The 20,557-nt window shown below is 40.9% G+C and overlaps 4 protein-coding genes across 4 annotated transcripts; all 4 read right to left on the minus strand.

The window, feature by feature from the left end:
- Positions 1 to 1,926: 1,926 nt before the first annotated feature.
- LOC133745029 (uncharacterized) lies at positions 1,927 to 3,160 on the minus strand. Its single transcript, XM_062173032.1, has 2 exons — positions 2,828 to 3,160; positions 1,927 to 2,745 (listed from the first exon to the last, which is right to left on the minus strand). The coding sequence occupies exons 1-2, from the start codon at positions 3,158 to 3,160 to the stop codon at positions 1,927 to 1,929; spliced, it is 1,152 nt and encodes a 383-aa protein (XP_062029016.1).
- A 1,005-nt stretch (positions 3,161 to 4,165) lies between these two features.
- LOC133745709 (oleosin G-like) lies at positions 4,166 to 5,002 on the minus strand. Its single transcript, XM_062173828.1, has one exon. It carries the CDS (start codon positions 4,974 to 4,976, stop codon positions 4,416 to 4,418), a length of 561 nt encoding a protein of 186 aa, XP_062029812.1. The 5' UTR covers positions 4,977 to 5,002; the 3' UTR covers positions 4,166 to 4,415.
- A 2,409-nt stretch (positions 5,003 to 7,411) lies between these two features.
- On the minus strand, positions 7,412 to 9,649 carry LOC133745160 (protein CHUP1, chloroplastic-like). Its single transcript, XM_062173157.1, has 3 exons — positions 9,343 to 9,649; positions 8,594 to 9,246; positions 7,412 to 8,354 (listed from the first exon to the last, which is right to left on the minus strand). Exons 1-3 carry the CDS (start codon positions 9,452 to 9,454, stop codon positions 7,476 to 7,478), a joined length of 1,644 nt encoding a protein of 547 aa, XP_062029141.1. The 5' UTR covers positions 9,455 to 9,649; the 3' UTR covers positions 7,412 to 7,475.
- Positions 9,650 to 16,646: 6,997 nt separating this feature from the next.
- LOC133745030 (uncharacterized) lies at positions 16,647 to 20,201 on the minus strand. Its single transcript, XM_062173033.1, has 3 exons — positions 19,697 to 20,201; positions 17,931 to 19,000; positions 16,647 to 17,704 (listed from the first exon to the last, which is right to left on the minus strand). Exons 1-3 carry the CDS (start codon positions 19,735 to 19,737, stop codon positions 16,647 to 16,649), a joined length of 2,169 nt encoding a protein of 722 aa, XP_062029017.1. The 5' UTR covers positions 19,738 to 20,201.
- Positions 20,202 to 20,557: the final 356 nt, after the last annotated feature.

The following is a 20,557-nucleotide window of genomic DNA, read 5'->3' on the forward strand; positions in this document are numbered from 1 at the left end:
TCAGCCCTTTACAATAAATTTTATATACTTGTTATCTACATAAGTTTGTACAAACTTATGCATATTTTTCTGCATAAGTTTACAAGTTTTGCTTCTGCTGGTAGTGAATAATGCTCTGTTTTCTGTCTTTATGTATTGGTAAACCTCTGTTTTCTTTGTCTTGAGAATTTGATTAACCTCTGTATGTTTTTTTTTTTTTTTTTGTAGATGAGTATAAATTATGAGTCTCAATTTATATCTACGGAGGAAAGGGGAGAGGATGCAACAAGAAATGTACAAAGAGATGATTTGCCGCAATTAATATGAGTCTTAACCGGTTCTAGTTGCTTAAAAAAAAAAAAAAAAAAAAAAAATCTGTTAACGGGTTTTTAACGGGTTCCAACGGATAACCCGCAAACCCGTCGGGTTTAGCCTGCGAAACCCGTTAACTTAACGGGTTTTTACCGGGTCGGCCCGTTAATAACCCGCACCGTACCCGCCCGAAACCCGCACGTTGCCAGGCCTACTGATAACCGGTCATCCTCGAATTAGCAAAATCCTCCCAGAGGGATGTCATCGCCCCAAAATCCCCTCCCCAGAGAATAAAGATCACCACGGAGCCGCCCACGGTGAGGTCGTGGCACGAAGCTAAGCAGCCCTATCAGCGCTGTCGACTAAAGTGTATCTTGCCATCCTTCACATCGAGGTTGAGATCGATCAGCCATAGAGCACGAACGCCGACGAACGAGGGTGCGGAGGCAATGGGAACCTCCATAGAAGTAGCCTAGTGATGGCGACGCTAGGGTTTCCAGAGGACTCACTCTCGGATCTCATCCTGTATCTCTTCCAAGTCTCTTAACATGCGTCTCAGCTGGAAATTTATTTTTACAACTGATTCCCCTAGGTCTTTTTTTTTTGTTTCGGCAAAGGTAAATAAAGTCTTGAAAATTTAGACTTTCGAACGGACTAGCAAATGGATGTTTAGGATTTGTCCCTAAAAGTCAAAACCATGCAGAGAATGGAGAACACTTTTTGACGATGTAGCAGTTGGAGCCTTGGAGGCACCTCCATATCGATCGATGAATGATGCTTAAACGTCATGCATTGAGGGTTTATAAACTTCTCATATATGAACCAAAACTCGACCTGCGTGGTTTGTGTAACTCTGAAGCTCCTTGTCTTCTAAGCTAGGTTCGAGAAATTGAAGTCAATCTGGTTGAATGACGTACTAGTGTCATATACGATAATGACCTGAAGAACAAGTTAGGTGTTTGCAATGTGGGAGTTCAATGTGCTGCGCTGCTATGGTTAGTTGACAATTGCAACTTCAAGCTACGGGATCAACTTCAATTATCTACGTTGTTGCTGCATGTTTTTATGAATGTGCAGATTAACACCCTCTTTTCTCTTTACGTTCTCTTGGTTTTGAGGGACTGTCTAGAAGATACTTTTGTTGGGGAAGGTTTTTGGTTTGGTCCCCCTTCCTCTTTTTGTATTCTTTCCTTTTTTATTTTATTAATAAAGTTAAATAGAGGGATGGGCGGTGGATTCCCGGTTGTGATGGCCCCCTTTCTTTCGAGATTGCGGGTGGGTGCTTGACTCCCCAAATCGGCTGTCACAGAGGAGCTAATATCGCCTAATCCTCTATTTATTAAATTAAAAAAAAAAAAAAAAGTTAGGTGTTTGTCCTATATTCAGGTGAATATGTGACTCAAGCCCTGATAAACAAAATTATTCGACATGTGAAAAGTAAACATCTCGCATATGTGAAAAATTATTTCCAAAGATCAAGAAAAATATCATTGAAAGTCAAAGTCACATGTATAATCGAAAAAGATTTGAGTTTGTTTAGGTTACATCGCTAAAAAAACAAAGACCAACAACAAATAATAAAACCGTAGTAATTAACACAATCTTTACTCGATGTCTACATAATTACATACACATTCAATAGTTGAAGGAACTTGTTTCTTCAGTTGATGCATTGCGTGATCTCTTGCATGCCTTCCTTTCCTCCTCCACCTCTTCAATACGCTTGTCCATTCCAGTATAATGAAATTCCCGTCGACGAGGATCAATAACAATCTTCTCAAGTGATAAAACATTCTCTATCAAGTAGTTGACATACGGGGCAATAGTTTTTCTCGCCCGATACCCTACCACTTGTACCGCCTTAAGATTATGATGTTTGCATTCACCAGCTTGCCCTAATTGTTCTTCAAAGGGCGGCTCGGTAGATGAGAATATACACTGTAATACAAGTATCTGCAAATGAGGAGATGCCTTCAAGAAAGAAGATAATTTTTGAAGACCATAAGCATCTGTTTCGAGTACTGCTAGTTCCAAATGCTTTAGATTTGGTAGCAATGTAGGAATTGGAAACATGTCATTCAGCTGCTCAAAGTCAAAATATAAGTGACTACTGATCGACAACCCTAGGGTCTCTAGCTGAGGAAGACAACTAGAGAGTGAGAGTTGGCCAAAAGAACCACGGATGAGAGGGAACTTGTGAATGTATATGCATGCATGGATCTCAACGAGAAGTGGTAGATTAAAGATTAACAAACTTACTTCATTTTCATAACCCGCAAAAGTAAACGAAATGAGACCAGCTACGTCACAAACCTCAATGCTTTTTAAGGCAAAACAATGCTTGATCACCAAATGCTTCAACGCAATTGACGGACCGGCGGCTTTAAAATTGACCAGATTTCTAGCATAATATATGGATAATCGTTCAAGAACTGGACATTTGGACAAGAATTGCTGAACAACTTCATCAGTCACATCGACATTAGTCAATTCAAGAACTTTGAGCGACTCAAAACCGATGCGTCCATTAGAGTACGTAGTTTAGATCTAATAGTTTCTGGGGAAAAGTATAAGAATCTTTCCTAAACCACTCATCACTTAGCAGCAAGAGCTCCAAAACAAGGACCTGAGCCCTCTTTTCCAGTGCAAACTCAATCCATTTATCAAGGGAACTTGCAAAACGACTATTTAAACGAAAGCAAACCCTAAATTGTTCAATGCTTGATCCCCTATGTTGTTCCACCACATGATCGACCCAATCGACATATCTGCGACTTTTCTGGTCTCTCAGTTCTCGACTGAGGGTCGGAAAGTGACGTAGACATTCATCAGCATCAAAATAAAGATTCCTAGTTGAAAATGCCCACATATACCGCCATCGACTAGAGAGAATACTAGTAGCTTCGGCTTCCTTTAGCGGCAAGAGGGACAATATGCTTGAAATAATATCATCTGGGAACTCACTAATTCGATCCACTGACTCTAATTTTATCGATTTGTTCTGGTCGTCAATTTCAGAAGTCGGACATACCTTTCTCTTCATTAGATCCGGGAGGCTGGTTCAGCTATTGGTGACGCCGGCGTGAAGGCTCTATAAGTACAATGATGGCGTGCTATCTCTTTTATGTTGGACAGAGTACTTTTTCTTTTCTATATATAAACAATATTGTGCTTTCAACGTTAGGGCTCCCTATTTATATTGGTGTAATTTGTAAAAACTAAAGAATTCTCGGTAAATTTAGGAAACATAATCAAACTGAGATTAGGAAACATGATGGACATAAAACCTAATTTAACTAGCTAGGGTTGTGATTTACCAGAAAAAAAAAAAAAAAAAACTCTATTAAAGAGGTGAAGATCACTGTTGGGGAATAGAGTATATTCCAGCCCCAGCCAAAGCTGAAACCTTGTCCTCATGAAGGCATAAACCCTATTGAGAGGAATGCAGGCCACGGCAACAAAGTTGCTTTAAGTACTAACTACTTACTTAGGGCTATATAATGCAGGATCGATCGTTTATATTGTTTTTGATCTGAAACCCACTTTTTTGTCACACATAAGAAACAGATCGTGAACATTTATGAATTCTGTCTAAACCCACCGGTCACCCAGAAGGAGCACGTACACTAGTGCTTCGTCGTAAAAACCCACAGACAGACCACACTCCATATCTCATCATTGAAGAACTACATATTTCAAAGACAATAACACAATGCCTTCTCTCAAAGCACAATATTTTCCTGCCAAATACTGAAAATCTGTTTGGTTTCTTTTGTGCTTTCATTAAATTGATACTTCGGTTCCTCTTGACATTTTGATTTTTAGTTTGAAATAAACTTTAATCTGGTATCCAAATACTAAGAAAATAAGGACATAAATCCAACAGTTACTACTCCATTGATGCACAAAGCAAGGCAGATTCCATCACAGAAACAAAGAGCAAGTCCATGTACTCAATAAACCTCTTTAATTTTCGGCGCCAAAAAACGTAAAACCTTAAAAAGTTAAAAGTAACAAAAGAGAAACACACCAAATACCAGACACGAAATGTAAATTAAAAAAAAAAAAAAAACCGGTCCAACATCTCTTCCGGTTCAACAGCCAACCAGATCTCACCGCTCCGGCTAAGCTCCCGGAGCTGCATCCTTGACCTTACTATGCAAATACCCACCGTACTCTTTAGCATAGTCCTTGACGTGGCTAGCCGTGTCGTAAATCCTGCTCCGAGCATAATCAACCCGGTCCGAACCGGGCGGGTGCATCCCCTTGAAGTACCTGTACATCCACGACAACCCGCCCACGACGGCGGCCCCGAACCCGCACATGGACACGAACCCGGCCGCGGTCAGGAACAGCACCGTCCCGAGTGGGACCCATATCGGGCTGGAAACTATGAGGATTGGAGTGAAGAAGATGAGTCCCAGAACCGTAACGGTGATTGTGATTCCTGTCAGGAGTAGGAGAATACCGCCGGAGACTAGGAGGGTGAGTAGTCCGATGAGTTGAGTGGAATTTGGGACGTGGCCTTGGAGTTTACTTAGAAACGAGGTGTGGGAGGGTCTGGTTTGGGCTGATAATCGGTGCTGCTGGTGGTTCTGGTTCTGGGCCTGGTGGGGTTGCTGGTGACGGTCCGCCATGGAGGAGATGAGTTGGAGAGAGCGGGGGACGGAGAGAGAGAGTGTCATAGAGAAGTGAGGGGGAGAGAGGGTGAGTAAATAAAAATGGAGCCAAGGGACAGGTGTGGGGATGATGACATGCAAAGGGACACGTGGAGGGAAGAGGGGTTTGGGACTCCTAGATGGGTGTCGGATCAGAGACTGACTTGTTCTAGCACTGAGCTGATAGGACTTTTGTATCGGATTCTCTGTGGCGCAGCTGCACTATAGGAGCTGTGGTCTTTTCCGGCTAGAGGAACTTGGGGTTGGTCTTTAATTGGTGAAACTTTTGCTAATGTTTATTTCATGTTGGGATAGTTTCATAACTTCGTTTAGACATTTGAAATTTTGATGAAGCCTATAAACCGGACTTTATAATAGTGAGGGAGATTTAGTTTAATATTAAAGGGTTTTTGTCCATTTACACCATTTTTAGAGATTTTTTTCTCACTTACCCCATTAAGTTTTTTTAATTCCCTCCTACCCAAAACACTTTAAGGAGGTATTCTCTAATACCCCATTAAGATTTTTTTTTTTTTTAATACCAGTTTACCCTCACGCCTTTATTACTTAGAGAGAGAGAGAAAAAATGGAAGAGAGAGAAACCATGAGAGACTTCGCCGGAGCCCGGTCGCCGGATTCCGGTCAACGGTCGTCGGATTCCGGTCAACTTTCGCCGGATTCCGGTCAACTGTCGCCGGATTCCAGTCACCGGCTACCGCCCACCGGAATTTGCTGAAAATCTCACCGGAAAGTTTTTTTGCCCCCAATAAACGTCTATTGCCCCCCAATAGACGACTATCAGCCATGTATTGCCCCCCAATAGATGATTATCAGCCATGTATTGCCCCCCAATAGAGGGACAATAGACCTCTATTGCCCCCTAATAGACTACTATCAGCCATGTATTGCCCCTCAATAGATGACTATCAGCCATGTATTGCTCCCCAATAGACGTCTATTGCCCTCCAATAGGATTTTCAATCGCTTAAATGAGAATTAATCTCCCTAAATTTAGACAACTAAAACTTTGATTATAAAAAAAAAGGAGATTACATCAATTTAAAACGTCTATTGCCCTCCAATAGACGTCTATTGCCCCCCAATAGACATTCAAATTTTTTTTTTCTTTCACTGTCCCGTTACTAAAAAAAAAAAAACTGATTGGGCACCAGAAAATGATCGGGGCACCCATGTCATCTTCTCCCATCTTTCCGACTGCATACCCGAGACCGGAAGTAGTCTTCCGGCGAGGCAAAGATCGTGGATGATGTCGCTGACGTCCTTCGGGAGCTCGAGCCCAGAGCCTCCTCGAAACCCGATCTGATTCACTCATTTCCATGTCGCTGACGTCCTTCGTGGATGATGGTCGTCTGCTTCGCCGTGACGGGATCGGCCTGGTCCAAATCAGTTCTCTCTTCGTTCTCTGTGACCTAAATTTCAATACTGAGAGGTTCAATTTCGAACAACAGTGAGGAATTGATTTACAGAGCTTGGATTACTTCACTTACTTTGAATTGAGCTTGCTTCATGTCTCTGGAGAGATCGGCGATTTTTTTGCGGAGATCGGGGAGGTCCTCGACGGCGGAGTCGAGGAGGGCCAGCCAGCCGGAGACGGCGACGGTGTTTTCGTTGAGGGATTTGCAGAGGGAGAGGCAGTGGATGAGGACGAAGATTTTGCTTTTGGAGTAAGACGACATTGTTTTGAGGGCGGCGCTGAGGTCCGCGGCGATGCCCCTGAGGGCGGTGAGGACGGAAGGCGACACCACATGAAACCGGAAACGAAGTCGGATTCCTCCGATCTCCGAGTTGCTGCGTCGTCACCGGAGCTGGAGGGGAGAGAGAGAGAGAGAGAGGGTCGTGTCGAGCACCGGAGCCAGAGGAGAGAGAGGACTGGGTCGATCGCCGGAGCCAGAGAAGAGAGAGCCGGAGGTCAGTTGGGAGAGATGGGGGAGAGAGGAGAGAGAGTCAGAGAGATTGATATTGAGTGGTGAAGCTGTAATTTATTAATTGTGTTTAGGGCAAAATAGTCATTTGTTGTTAAATTGTGTAGGTGGGAAGAAAAAACTGTTGCTGGGGTAAGTGAGATAATTTTTTGTTATTTTGGTGCTTTTGGTCAAGAACCCAATATTAAACTTTACTAATTTACTGTCTTTAACGAGTAATTATCATCAATATGAAGATTAAGTTGTGTTACTTATATCTAATCATAAAAGATTTTGATTTGTTGTGAGTGTGCTCTTATTTGATGATCTAGTTAGAGTAGTTAGACTTGTGCTACTTTGCATCACAGGAAAAGAATCTTCGAGTAGATATTCTTTTGGTGGCCTTCACATCCGGTACATCATTGTCATGATAGTTCAATGCAACCATCTATCCACCTGCAATGGTGGGGTGGTTGATGAAAATTAATTAAGTAATTGCCCTCTTATTTGTTATTGGATTCACGGATCGCATCATATGTTTAATGATGAACTGCACAATGCATAAATGATAAACAAGACAGAGTTGGTAATTTTGGTGTTAACCTCACAGGGGTCTAGCTGAATAAAATGTAGAACAGGCAACTAAGACGAAGAGAATGAAAAACAAAGCAGCAACAAGTCCTACAACATTGGTGTCAACCTTGTTTTCCTGATTACCAAAGGAAGACATAGCTATTTCAGTCTTGTTTACTTGAGTAATGCTGCTTTTTTCCTTGATGGTGTGTGGAGTTGTACAAGAAATAGTCACTTCAGGTGATGATGCAGGCTCATAGTGTGTCTCTCCTTTGATTTCAATGTTACCATTTTGAGGTGAATTAGTTGTTGAGTTGCAGTCAGACCTCTCATCAGCTCCTATTTCCTTAAGATCATCGAATACACATTCGGATTGAACTGTTGATCCAACTGAATCAGTAAATGAGACTCTCCTTCCTCTTGATTTGACTGCATTGTCACCTTTGTTTCTCAATATTGAAACTTTCTCCGGAACCATTGATGTCGAAAACCTGCGAACTAGGCCTTTCTTGCTGAAGGAGTTACCATCAGAGGACCTTGCATCCTTGCTTTTTCTAATACCCCACCTTTTAATACTATGCATGAAACCAGATTTCTTATCAGTACTGCTACTTCTTTGGCTACTTGAAGATGAGCTATCCAACTCCACGGTAGTTGTCTCGAACATTTCATCACTCAGAGTAGTCGTAGATGTCTGAGGGGACGCACTGTCATAGGTGGGATTTGAAATCTTGCTGCTATTGTGGGATTGAATTTCAAGTCTCAAACAAGTGTGGAGCCAGCGCTGGTACACAAGCTGTTGGACCATATCAAATCTGTTGTTCTGTAACCTCTCGACTTGTCTCGACAAGTCTTCATTAGTATGCCTCAACTTGCTGATCTCCTCTCCAATCTTGGCAATGCTTTCACTCTGAAATGGAAACAGGACAACTCTGTAATTTACTCATATTGAAAATAATTTGACTAATATGTGCAAGTTCACTTTCACAAGTACTTTTAGGGACACAAATTTGTGTACCAAATGATGGAACTAAGCTTACTATTTTCAACAAATAAACTACTACTATAAAATGTCGCATCAATTCGTGCAATAGGAACAAATTTTCAAAAAAAAGAAAAAGTAAAGGAATAAATGAAATTTCGATGTACCTCAGTTATGTTGGAAAGGGCAGTAATTTTATCTTGAGCAGAAACCAATTTGACTGCTAATTCTCTCTTTCCAAGCTCAAGCTCTTTGTTTCTCCTCTTCATCTTCAAAATTTGTAACTCAACATCTCTCACACCTTGGAGCTTCTTCTCAACTATAGCATCTCTAACTGAGCTTCCTTCATCTATATCCCTAGGCAGGTTGGAAACTTGTTCTTCCACAATCAACAGCCTTCCCTTCACCTTCATGTTGCTCTCATTACAATAATTCATCTTCTTCTGCAATTCTGCTATCACTTTCCTCGCCGTTTCCAGTTGCTTCCTTGCCAAGACACATTGCTTGGCATCTTCATGAAGATCTTTTCTCTCAGTCTGCATTGAAGCAATGGTGGCATTGAGCATTTCAATCTCCAACGACTTGTTGTCTAGATGCCTTTGCAAGTGAGACATAAAAGATCTCTCTTCTCGTAGCTCACATAGCTCTACCAATTTCCTCTCAAGACTCAGCTTCCTCTGCTGCACCTCCCTCACTAGATTATGTAACACTTCTATTTCATTCACCCTTTTCAATTCTTTGCTTCTAATAATTTCAGACTTCTTCTCATCTTCCATCTCTCCTTCAATTTGTTGTTGATGGAAGTTTGAGTCATCATTCTCTTGAGTACAGAAAAATTAAACACCATCATATTCACATATAGAAAGCAAAACTTGCTACTTTTCTCAGTAAATTTGGCAAAGATTGAATGAAGTACCTGGAGGGTTGATAATGGTGGATTGGTTCTTGATGGAATTGCACCTGTTTTTGTGTGAAACTGCATATGCTGCAATTGTAGCTGCAGCCAGAAAGCTTACTTTAATTATCATCTAGCCTTAAGATGTTAGAAAAGCTCAAAGCCAGACTTGTTGGACATTGCAGGTATCAGAAGCTCTGGAATTCTCTGTATAAGCAATACTGGTGAAGGTGAACATGGAGTGGTTGATTTTGTATGACTTATCCCATACAATGGCATTAATGTTATTGGAAGAACATGTTATAATTTACTCTGTGAGCTTCTTCTGTTCCTTTGTTTTTTCTTTTTTTTCCTTAATTAAAACAAATTGATGTTTTGGCCCCATTCTTTTTAGCAGGTAGCCAAGAAGACAAGCAGGATATTTTGCCACTTTGATAGTCCATGGATTAGAAGTGGTGGTCCAAAATATGATTAGAGGGGTCCTAATCATGAGTTTAAAGGATGCACATTGTGGATAAAACCAAATACATAAAGAACTTTCTGGGTCAAGGTTTTAGCTAAAGTTTCATGTGAATTATTAAGCAGATATGGAGCTATCAATCCAAGTACCCAAGTTGATTATTCAGACTATAACAACTTCATGGCAACTGAGAAGAAGGGGCATTTCACCCTATTGTTAAACAACTAGGACCCTCAGAAAAATCCTAGAAATAGAAGCGAAGGATAGATGTGGAGCTATCAATCCAAGTATCCAAGTTGATCATTCAGACTTGAACAACTTCTTCATGGCAATGAGAAGAAGTGGAACTTTCACTTACTGTTAAACAAGAATTTATGTGCATCTGTGGCTAAATTCCTATCTAAAAAAAAAAAAGATTTTAAGCGTGTGAAACAAACCTTTTTTTTTTTTGGGGCTGAGACCAGTTACCCATTTTTAACCTAATATTTGCCCAATCACTCCACCTTTAACTGTTTGTGCCCACTTACCCAATTCTACTGTGTCATGACTCATCTAGGCTCCGGATGAAATTGTTATTACGGTAGTGCCACTACACTAAAACCGCACGACTCGTCAGTTACCCATCTCTATCAAGCGTCAATCTGGGTCAAATCTCTTCCTCCCTCCGTAACCGATTCGTTTTCTCTCTCTGCCTCACTCCCTCTTTCACTATCTCTCCCTCTCTCTCTCTCTCTCTCACCTGGATTCTGACCGTTCTACGGCGACGACGCTTCAAGGTCCGGCAATTTTTTTCCCTTCTTCGGCTTCGAAGATATCGAAACAGGTAAAAACTCAATTTCCGACTCCGTTTTCCAGTTTTTTCATGTTTTCTGAAGAACCTATTACAAAATCTTACGTTTAAAGTAATTTGAAGTTTCATTTTGGTTACATTTCTGTGAAATTTCTCGAGCGACTTTGCAAGTTCCAGAATCGGTGAAAATATAGGGTGTCTGGTATCCTCACTGAGAAAATCTGATACGAATGTTGCTTGTCGATTCATTTAGAGAAAATGAGGTGTTATTGAACGCCTATTCTGGGGTCATAACCATAAAAGTCGTAACATTAGTGCCCCCCAGTAGACGTTGTATTGGGGGCCAACGATGACTGCTTTATTTATTGACGGACTGAAACTGATATTCCACAGTAAATGTAGTGTTAAACTGCAGTAGTCGATAAATGAAACAAAATTGTGTGGTTTGTGTCAGTCTACTGGGGGGCAGTAGAGATATTATTGACCATCATAATGTTGGTTTTTAGACATTAACTGTTGCTTTGAGTGTGAATAAATTCTATAAACAGCGAAATATAGGAACCGGTGTAATGTTTGATGGAAAGTGTGAGGTTTGTGTCAGTCTAGTGGGGGGCAGTAGACAGATATTGGGGTGCAGTATGTGAATACTTGAATCTGGAGCAATTTCTGATGGTTTAGTGGGGGGCAGTAGACTCATTACTTCCCCCCAATTCTGTCTTCCTCAGAAGACAGTCATCATCTCTTGTTGATTCTAAAACAAATATTGTGTTTCTTTGTGATGATGTGCAATACACTGTGAATACTTGAATCTGTTGCAATTTCTGATGGTTTAGTGGGGGGCAGTAGACACATTACTTCCCTCCAATAATGTCTTCCTCAGAAGACAGTCATCATCTCTTGTTGATTATAGAATGATCATTGTGTTTTTCTTTGTGATAATGTGCAATACACTGTGAATCTTTCAATCTGGTGAAATTTCTGATGGTGTAGTGGGGGGCAGTAAACACATTACTACTCCCCAATAATGTCTGCATACGGGGTCAGAACCCTTTTCTTTAATATTTTAGAATGATCATGTTGGTTTTGTTTTGGTGTAGAATGGGTAGACCAAGATTCACCATAATGAGTGACTCAGAAGAAGATGACAGGAGTTCAGAGAGTTCAGATAACTGCACTGATACAACGTTTAACCAAACCCTGCAAAAAAAATTTGACGACATCAGAAAGAGGAAGCGACAACAGGCAGAACATCATTCTGATCAAGAATCTGCTGAAGAAGAAGTGAATGAAGATTCAGGACGACAATCAGAAGAAGAATCCGAATCAGAAGGTGAACAGACAACGAAGAGGTTCGTAATCAAAACAAGACAACAACCAAAAAGGAAACCTGTTCAAGAGGAAGAGGATTCAGAAGAAGAAAAAACAAAGAGGAAGAAGGCCAAGAAGAAAAAGAAAGCTGAAATCAAGAAGGAAGAGCAGAAAAGTGAGACCGAAAAAGCAAAGATTGAATGGAAGCAACAGAAGTGCACGCTCAGTGCATTCTGGAGAATGGTCAATGCACACAAGGATAGAATACCAGACAAGACAAAGGAGATTTTGAAGGGTACAGACTTTGGAGAAATGATGGAACCGTTCTGGCAGGACAAGATAACCGAGATCCAGCTACACAAGCATGAAGCGGACCTGGAGATACTCATGAGGCACTTCGACCGCACAGACAACAAGTGGAAGTTTGGGGATGTTGTTATGGAAATAACGGAGGAGGATATCACGACTTTATTTCACCTCCCGGCCGAAGGAGAAGTGTTCAATGTGAACAGGAGGGTGGTGAGGGAAGAGATGGAAGACTCTCCAATTTTTGGCAGCCCTTTAAAGACGCATGCTGTCCTCAGAACAAAGGTGGAATCGTATTTGGTAACTGAGTTGACAAAGCCGGCAAAAGAGAAAGATGCCAGGAAGATAGCCGTGCTAATGATCACATATCTATTCAGCACATTCTTTTTCACCCGAACCGGTGCTCAGATCACATGGGATATGGTCGCCGTATGTGAACGGATTGAGAAGATAAACATGTACAACTGGCCAAGATTAATTCTGAACTTCTTGATGGAAGGGCTACAAAAGTATAGGAGGAACAGTCCATCTGTTTTGAATGGATGCCTTCTTCTCATATATTACTGGTTCCTTGAGAAGACCAGGGCAAAGACCTGGATACTTGGAAAGCAGAATGAAACTCCACGATTCATCCGATGGTCGATAAAGGAAATATTTAGCCTGGAACAGCTGTACAGGAACGAGAACTTAGCCGTGGTAAGCAAATTACAAAAACATTACATCTATGTTCTTTCCAATGTTTACTACACATTACTGACTTGTTAAATGTAACAGGATCTGATAAAAGCTGGACCGTGGCAAGGGAAAATTGGACTGGAAGACCTCGAGATGGGTGATGAGGTGCAGGACACACCAAGCTTTGACAACTGGGTGAGTGGCTCAACTGAGCTTGTCTGTTGCCAGAAATTGGGTTGCAATAGATACATTATTGGGACCCAGTAATTTGTTGACACATGTTCAATTATACCTTAAACTAAGCCTATGACCTGAATAACTGATGTTTGTTTGTTAATGTTTAAAAATTGGCTTGTTTAATATGAAATATGAGCTTCTATGGTAGTCTACTGGGGGCAATAATATTATTACTGGCCCCCAGTAAACACATTATGGGGGACCAATAACTTACAGGTTTTGGTTCAAAATTTGGCAGGTGCCCCAGGCAAGCCAAACGGAAGAGGAACAAAATGAAAGGCTGACGGGGAATATCAAGGAACTAATCAGGGAGATGGAAGCAGCAATTGGTGAGTCAAAGCCCACCAAAGAAATGGAGGCAAAGCTAGGAAGGCTTGCCAAAGCAAACGAGGAACTGAATGCACAGAACAAAGATCTATGGGTCAAACTAAAGGTTGCCGATGAGAGGATTAAAGAGCTGGAAATTGAAAAGAGGGCAAAAAATAACCTCATCAGGGCGTTGTACATCCGGCTTGAAAAGGAGAAAGGAGAGGTCCCCCCACCACAAAAACAACTTGAGATAGTTCCTTTCATGCCGAAAGTGGTCCCCCAAGATGAAGTTGAGGATGAAAATCCAAACTTTGGACAAAGCGTAGGAGAGGAGACCCATTATGCAGCCAGTGTGGGAAAGTCGACGGACACGGTGACGTCAGCGTTTCCTATTGCAGAGGAAATACCTGGACAACAAGATGAAAGCCGTTTACAACCGGGGCAACAAGTACATGGGAATGAAGAGGAAGATGAACAGATCGATAACATCATAAGGATTATTGCTGAGAAGGAAGCGATGGGAGTAATGGGAAAGGAAAAACCGAGGGAAGGGACCCCAGCCAAACAGGAACCACAGAAGAAAACTCCGGAGATACATTCTATAGTGAAGAACGTGAAGACATACCGGAGGGCTGCCAAGAAGGCTAGAGAGGAGGAGTGGGAGTACGACACTCCGGAAGAAGCAAAAATTACGAAGAGAGCTGCACCTAAGAAAGCAGGAATCATGCAGCAAGCCCAGAGAAAAATGTTGAACAATATCAAGATCAAGGGTGTTAAATGCGATAAGCCAACATGGAGGACACTGGACCCGGCAGTGGCAAGGCACTATAGAGACTTCTTCAACGTTGCTGTGAAAGACACGTAAGTACACAGCCTGGTTTAAAATGGGTACAACAATTCAATTTCTGTTTATCATATTGATAAAATCCGCATTGGAATCAAATGGTTTTGTTTGAATAGGACCGAGTACTGGACCAGCATTGATCTTCTACGCCGGATCACCAAGCACGACCTAAGAGTAATCATCCAAGAGGGGGACAACGAAACTGATGTAAGTCTTTCAATGAAAGGCTCCATTTAATGATTTACTGCCCCCCAGGACAATGATTACTGCCCCCCAGTAAAATGCGTATTTCACTCAATTTTCCTTACTATTGTTCACCTTTAATGTTCTGATGAAAGATCCAATGACCCAATTGCAGGTGATCAGCGTTTATATGGAGTTGTTGAAGTCTGATGCAGAAAAGCTAAATGCGCAAGTGGGATTCCTCACAGTCGACGCAGGGGTAAGTAGCCTAAACCAAACACATTGAATTCTGTGTTTTTTGGAAAGCAACATTGTGTATTAGTCTAAATTATGGCATACAATTTGTGTTTATTGGGGGGAAGTAATCATTCTACTGGGGGGCAGTAGAGTGATCATTCCCCAATTTTTGGCACTGAATATATATCATTTTGTGTTTTGAAGATGTTCTGTTTATTTCTTTCGTTTTGGATGTAAATCAAGTGGTATATGTCGGTCTATTGGGGGCCAGTAGGCACATTTTTGCCCCCCAGTAATGTGTTTTATTGTAGTCAGGAAAGGATTATTACCCAAAATTTTTTAGTTTGACCTTGAATTAACTTGGTTACGTTCTGTATGCAGTACTATGCTATAAAGTATGAACAGACCAAAGAACAAGATGAGGACACTAGACCTTTTGAGTGTGGTGTCGAGACAATGATTTATGAACCCCTGTGGTCAGTCTTCCGTTTCAAAAAGGTGCTAGTACCAATTCACCACACAACAAGCATGCACTACACATTGCTGGTAATTGACAATGAAACAAGGAGGTTCACACATATGAATTCATTGAGGCCACCAATCAATGAATTCACCAATGAGGAGAAGTACCAACTGAATGCAGCAAGAGTGGTATGTAGTAATTCCACAAATGCAGATTTATGTTTTCCATACTGTTATCATGCTTTTGTTGAACTAAAATTCCATGTCTGCAAAAAACAGGTAAAGCACATACAGAAATTCATACATGTTGTGAACTTGACTAAGATGAGAATACGGGGCGAAAGCCAAGATCCAAATATCACTCGAGAAAAATGCAAAGGCGAAGATGATAAGGAAAACCTGATTATTGTTGAAGAAGCAATGACTGAGGAGGAAAAACAAACCAGAAACTGGATCTTACAGAATAACGTTGTGGAGACAGACTATGAACTCTTTGAAGACTTTGACTGCCCGCAACAGAACACATCATCGTAAGTAAATTAAAGCAACCTATTTGTCATAATAGTTGTGTAAGATTTGTCGTTGCTGCCTACATTCATAAACATAAATTATTTTTACTTTTTTACAGTGGTGATTGCGGGCCCTTTATGCTCCATTACATGGAGAGCATAGTAAATGGCATAGAACCAACCAAGGAAGGCGGGGACAACATGAGGAAGAGATTGCTTGAGAGGTTCATGCACCTACTATTGGGCAGAAAGTGAGGAGCGAGATAAGATATAACATATTTAGAAATGTAGATTTTGTATCCGAAGAGTAGGGATTGTAAAGTTCTCGTACTAGCCTTATCTTGAAACTATGGTGAAATGAACTGCATTATTGGGCTGACTTCAATTAGAAGCATGCACCTTACACAAAATGATCCAAAGTAGACATGTTACTACCTCCCAGTAATTTGTTGTTTGTAGGTCAGAATACTATTGGGCCCCACTAATATCCCCAGTAGATGTATTGAAGTCACTCAGTTGGCTTTTAAATTTGTTGGCAACATTTAAAAGATGACATTACTGGGGGGCAGGAATTTGTTTATTGCCCCCCCCCCCCCCCAGAAACCTACTGTAAGCACTAAAAACAGCTAAACCTGTTGGAAAATTGACTTAAACTATCTAAAAGCAACTGCAAAGAAGCCAAACGTATAATTCTGTATTCCGAAAAGAATAATGCTTGTTTGAGCCTGAATATACAAGGAGTCCTTGAATTGATGTGTTTACTGGGGGGCACTAATATGTTTACTGGCCCCCAGAAACCACCTGTAAGCATTAAACCTGTTGGAAAATTTAAATTCAGCTGTGTAAAAAATCTTTTAATCATCCCAACTGTAAGAATCTGACATATTAAAAGAAAAATGATTATTAGTGCCTGAATATACACAATTACTGGCCCCCCATAAACCAATTACTGCCCCCCAGTAGACAAATTCAAAACGTAACGACTCTTTACAGAAACATATACTACTACTGAACGAGAGGTTCAGTGCAGCTCAACTTGTTATGAGTGCCCATTTTGCCACAACGACCACAACGAATCAGCTTCTTTTCAGCCTCTCCAACCGACTTGAACCGCTTCACCCTAGGCCTCCCGGGGGGCCTCTTCGAAAAGGGAGGTAATATACATTCAGAAGCAGATTCTGAAGAAGACATATCAACATTGGTTATCGGACAGATAGGAAAACTGTAGCTCTTCTTGAACATATCAACCTGAAAGTACTTATCAATATAATCATATACATTTACAGAAGCAGCCTGTAATGCAGCAAGGCCGTGAGGACAAGGAAAACAATTAATCTGCCATTTCACACATGAACATGAATGATCGGAGATGTTGACTACATATGAAAAGTCAGATCGAACCTCATAAACTCCAGGGCTAGAATAATGGACACTGAAACGACGAGATTTCTCCATTTGCTCCTTCAATCTTTCCTCCATTTTGGGAGTTAGTTCTGTGGTCCAACGTTCTGCCTCTTCCCTCCTCTTACCGGCCATCTCCATTTGTTTAATTCTTGTCTGGTCCAGCATACAATAGACTGGCATCAAACGCTCAATTGCAATCCAAGAGTTAAATGATTCAGCAATCCCATTAGCCATAATTCCATATCGGCAACTAGTATAAAATGCACGGCACCAATTTTCCACAGGCAATTCAGCAAGAAAAGGGTCAATAATATCGGCACCACCAACTGCTCTAAGCAACCGCAAATTGAAACGGTATTCCTTCTCAGTAGAGGAATATGCAACCTTAAAAAACTTCTGCTTAACATCTTCAATCAATTTTGAATTACCTTTACCCCTATATTTACCGGCAAGGTTCGCCACCAAGTGCTTGTAACAAAACAGATGAGGATTACCAGCAAATACCTTATCGAAAGCACTCAACAATCCAACACCCCGATCACTAATAAATGTGATAACTCTTCCTTGAGGTTCAAGCAGACTCTTCAAATGCTTGAAAAAGAATGTCCAGTTTGCATCTGTCTCAGAATCACAAAAACATATGGCTAGAGGGTAGAAACCTGCATAAACCAGATCACTGGAAAATCAGTCTACTGGGGGCCAATAATGTTGATATTGAACGGCAGGAACCTATCACAGCGTCGCACAGCAATGTAAAAATGATATCTATCACAATGAAAGAAACTAGAACAAGAAATATTAAGCACACAGATGAAACTATAACAAAAGCCAATATTACTGGGGGCCAATAATAAATGTAGGGGGGGCAATAAACAATACAGTTACCTTGATTCCCATTCCTTCCAGTTGCAGACAGAATCTGCCCCTTGTAAATGCTCTTACCAAACGTTCCATCAACATACAACACAGGCAAACAGAATTGAAACCCTTCTACACAACCTCCATAAGCTACGAAAAGCCTCTGAAAACGATTCGTCGATGGTTCAACTTCCAACACAAAAGAAGAGCCGGGATTACTCTGCAAAACAGCTTCCTTATACCAAGATAACTTGCTAAACGTGTCTGCATCGGAACCATAAATCGCTTCCTTAGCCCGATGCTTTGCTTTCAAGGCAACCTTGTAGGAAATATCAAACCCATAAGTTGATTTGAACTTGCTCATAATTTCCCTTGGAGTCAATGAAAGATTATAGCTAACATCAGCAGCAATGCAAGTCTTGACAACCTTGGATCCCAAAAGCTTGTGCTTTTGAGTCCTCACTACACCCTTGCAAGTGTGAACATTATTCAACTCTGTTATGTAAAGGCAACCATTGGCAGATGATGAAAAAGCACGAAGATGCCAATCACATCCTTCGGTTCCAACATTTGCACAGACTGCATGAATACGGTCCAAATCATTTCTCAGCAAAACAAACTCGAAACCAACTGCAATTGCATACTTCCTGAGCTTCTCACGGAGCTCAGCGGCACCATGAAACTTATCCCCGACATGATGAATATAAGAACTCCACTCATCAGACAAATACGTCTTGTGAACTTCAGTCCTGAATGCATCACCCAAATAATCATCTTCATCAATCACTTCCGACCCACTATCCACAGAACAAGTTCTCCTACAACCTCCCCCAATCTTTAAAACTGAAATATCGACACACTCTAACCTATGTATTCTAGCAGAGCAAAACAGCATCTGGAAATCACGATCGTTACGAAGAAAACAAACTTCACAACCTGGAACTGAATACTGAAGCTCAATAATATCACTTGGCAAAAACTGGAATGTACGGAAAATGTCTTCATACAACTCAGAGTAGCTCATGCATTGATTCAAAGGAATCATATAACCTTTGCCAGAGTAAAGGCACCTAGCAACCAGAGGATCAACCATAGACCTGCGAAGAAAACACAACCGAACGAATCTATTATTAAACCTACATCACATGTTACTGCCCCCCATTAAATTGAGATGTGCCCCCCAATGATTTAATCAAAACTACCACAACGAAATAGCAGAAGTACCAAATTACTTTTAAAATAATGAAAAGGATACCTAGACAACAATTACAGCGATTTAATATCACATCAAAACATTACTGCCCCCCAATACACATACTACTGGTCCCCAATAATGTAGTCAAAACAGCAAAAACAATTTCGAAAATGTAATAAATTGAAATGAATTCAAATAAAAGATCAGCAGGCAACAATTATAGATACTAAAATATCATTGAACACACATTACTGCCCCCCAGTAAAAATATTACTGCCTCCCAAAAATTTAATCAGAGCTACCAGATCACCTCGGAAACAGCTCAAACCCTCATCCAATCATGAATTCACCAATAAAAACACGAAATTAATACAGAAAATCAAAACTAACACAATGCACTCAAAAACACCTGGAAATTCATAACAAAACTGCAACAACAATTCAAAACCAAAACAAACATAACACGAATCTCTGATTCAGAAAATTCAGTTCGAAAATAACACAACAATTCGTACACAAGAAGATCTGTTAGTTAAACAGATTAAATCGAGCTAAAACTCAAACAGATTAGATAGAGCTAAAGAAAAAAAAAACAAACCGCAGTGGAGGAACACACAGAGCATCTCGACCTCGCTCCATTTGAAAATAGCAGCAGATATTCTCTCTCTAGGCTTCGCAAATCCTCTACCACCAGCTCTAAATACAAATCGCCGGAGAGCTTCCCACACTGAAATCGCCGGAGAGCTACGCACGCCGGAACCAGGGAGCTTCTCTCTCCAGAATTTGAAATCGCACGGCTCCTCTCTCTCTCTCTCCCTCTCTAAAATGATACAGCTCCACTATCAAAAACCACGGAGCTTCTCTCTCTACAATCCCGGCCGATTCTCTCTCTCTCTCTAAACTCGGAGAGCTTCGCTCCCTAAATCACGTTTCTGTTACAATTTGAAAGCGTTTCAGTTATAGAGGGGCAAAAGGGTCAGCAAATTTGGATAAAACAGGCACGTGAGGAAAAGATTGGGTAATTGGGGTTTAAAAATGAAAACTGTTGATTAAGTGGGGAATCTCTTAGACTGTTTGGGTAAATGGGGTTAAATGACCCAAAAATTGGGTAAATGATCATTTTCCCTTTTTTTTTTGGTACAAACCTGTGAAACAAACCTAATTGTATATGTTAATGATAATTCATTTTTTTTTTTGAAGAGAAGGACGATCAAATTATATTGCTCAATCAAAGAGTACAATGAGAAGCCACAAAGCCTCTAATATCAGGAGGGACAAGCCCACTCCATGAAAGATTAAAAGAAGAATGTAAAGCTAGTTTAGCTAAATTATGGGCAGCCATATTAGCTTCACGATACACATGTCTCAAGGAAGAACCAATTAAAATCCCAAGAGAAAAGTTAATATCCTCAATAATACGACCTAAGGATTAAGTCTCCTCCCCCTCATCCTCAATAGT

Source organism: Rosa rugosa, chromosome 4 (genome assembly GCF_958449725.1).
Source record: "Rosa rugosa chromosome 4, drRosRugo1.1, whole genome shotgun sequence".
Lineage (NCBI taxonomy): Eukaryota > Viridiplantae > Streptophyta > Magnoliopsida > Rosales > Rosaceae > Rosa > Rosa rugosa.

Coding starts and splice junctions, on each gene's coding strand:
- LOC133745160 (XM_062173157.1), bottom strand. CDS start 9,454: ATGATAATTAAAGTAAGCTTTCTGGCTGCAGCTACAATTGCAGCATAT. Junction 9,247..9,342: donor CACCATTATCAACCCTCCAG/GTACTTCATTCA, acceptor TCTGTACTCAAG/AGAATGATGACTCAAACTTC. Junction 8,355..8,593: donor CCCTTTCCAACATAACTGAG/GTACATCGAAAT, acceptor TTTCCATTTCAG/AGTGAAAGCATTGCCAAGAT.
- LOC133745029 (XM_062173032.1), bottom strand. CDS start 3,160: ATGTGGGCATTTTCAACTAGGAATCTTTATTTTGATGCTGATGAATGT. Junction 2,746..2,827: donor AACTATTAGATCTAAACTAC/GTACTCTAATGG, acceptor GAAGTTGTTCAG/CAATTCTTGTCCAAATGTCC.
- LOC133745030 (XM_062173033.1), bottom strand. CDS start 19,737: ATGGAGCGAGGTCGAGATGCTCTGTGTGTTCCTCCACTGCG. Junction 19,001..19,696: donor CTGTGTGTTCCTCCACTGCG/GTTTGTTTTTTT, acceptor TTTTCTTCGCAG/GTCTATGGTTGATCCTCTGG. Junction 17,705..17,930: donor TGGAAGGAATGGGAATCAAG/GTAACTGTATTG, acceptor TGGTTTATGCAG/GTTTCTACCCTCTAGCCATA.
- LOC133745709 (XM_062173828.1), bottom strand. CDS start 4,976: ATGACACTCTCTCTCTCCGTCCCCCGCTCTCTCCAACTCATCTCCTCC.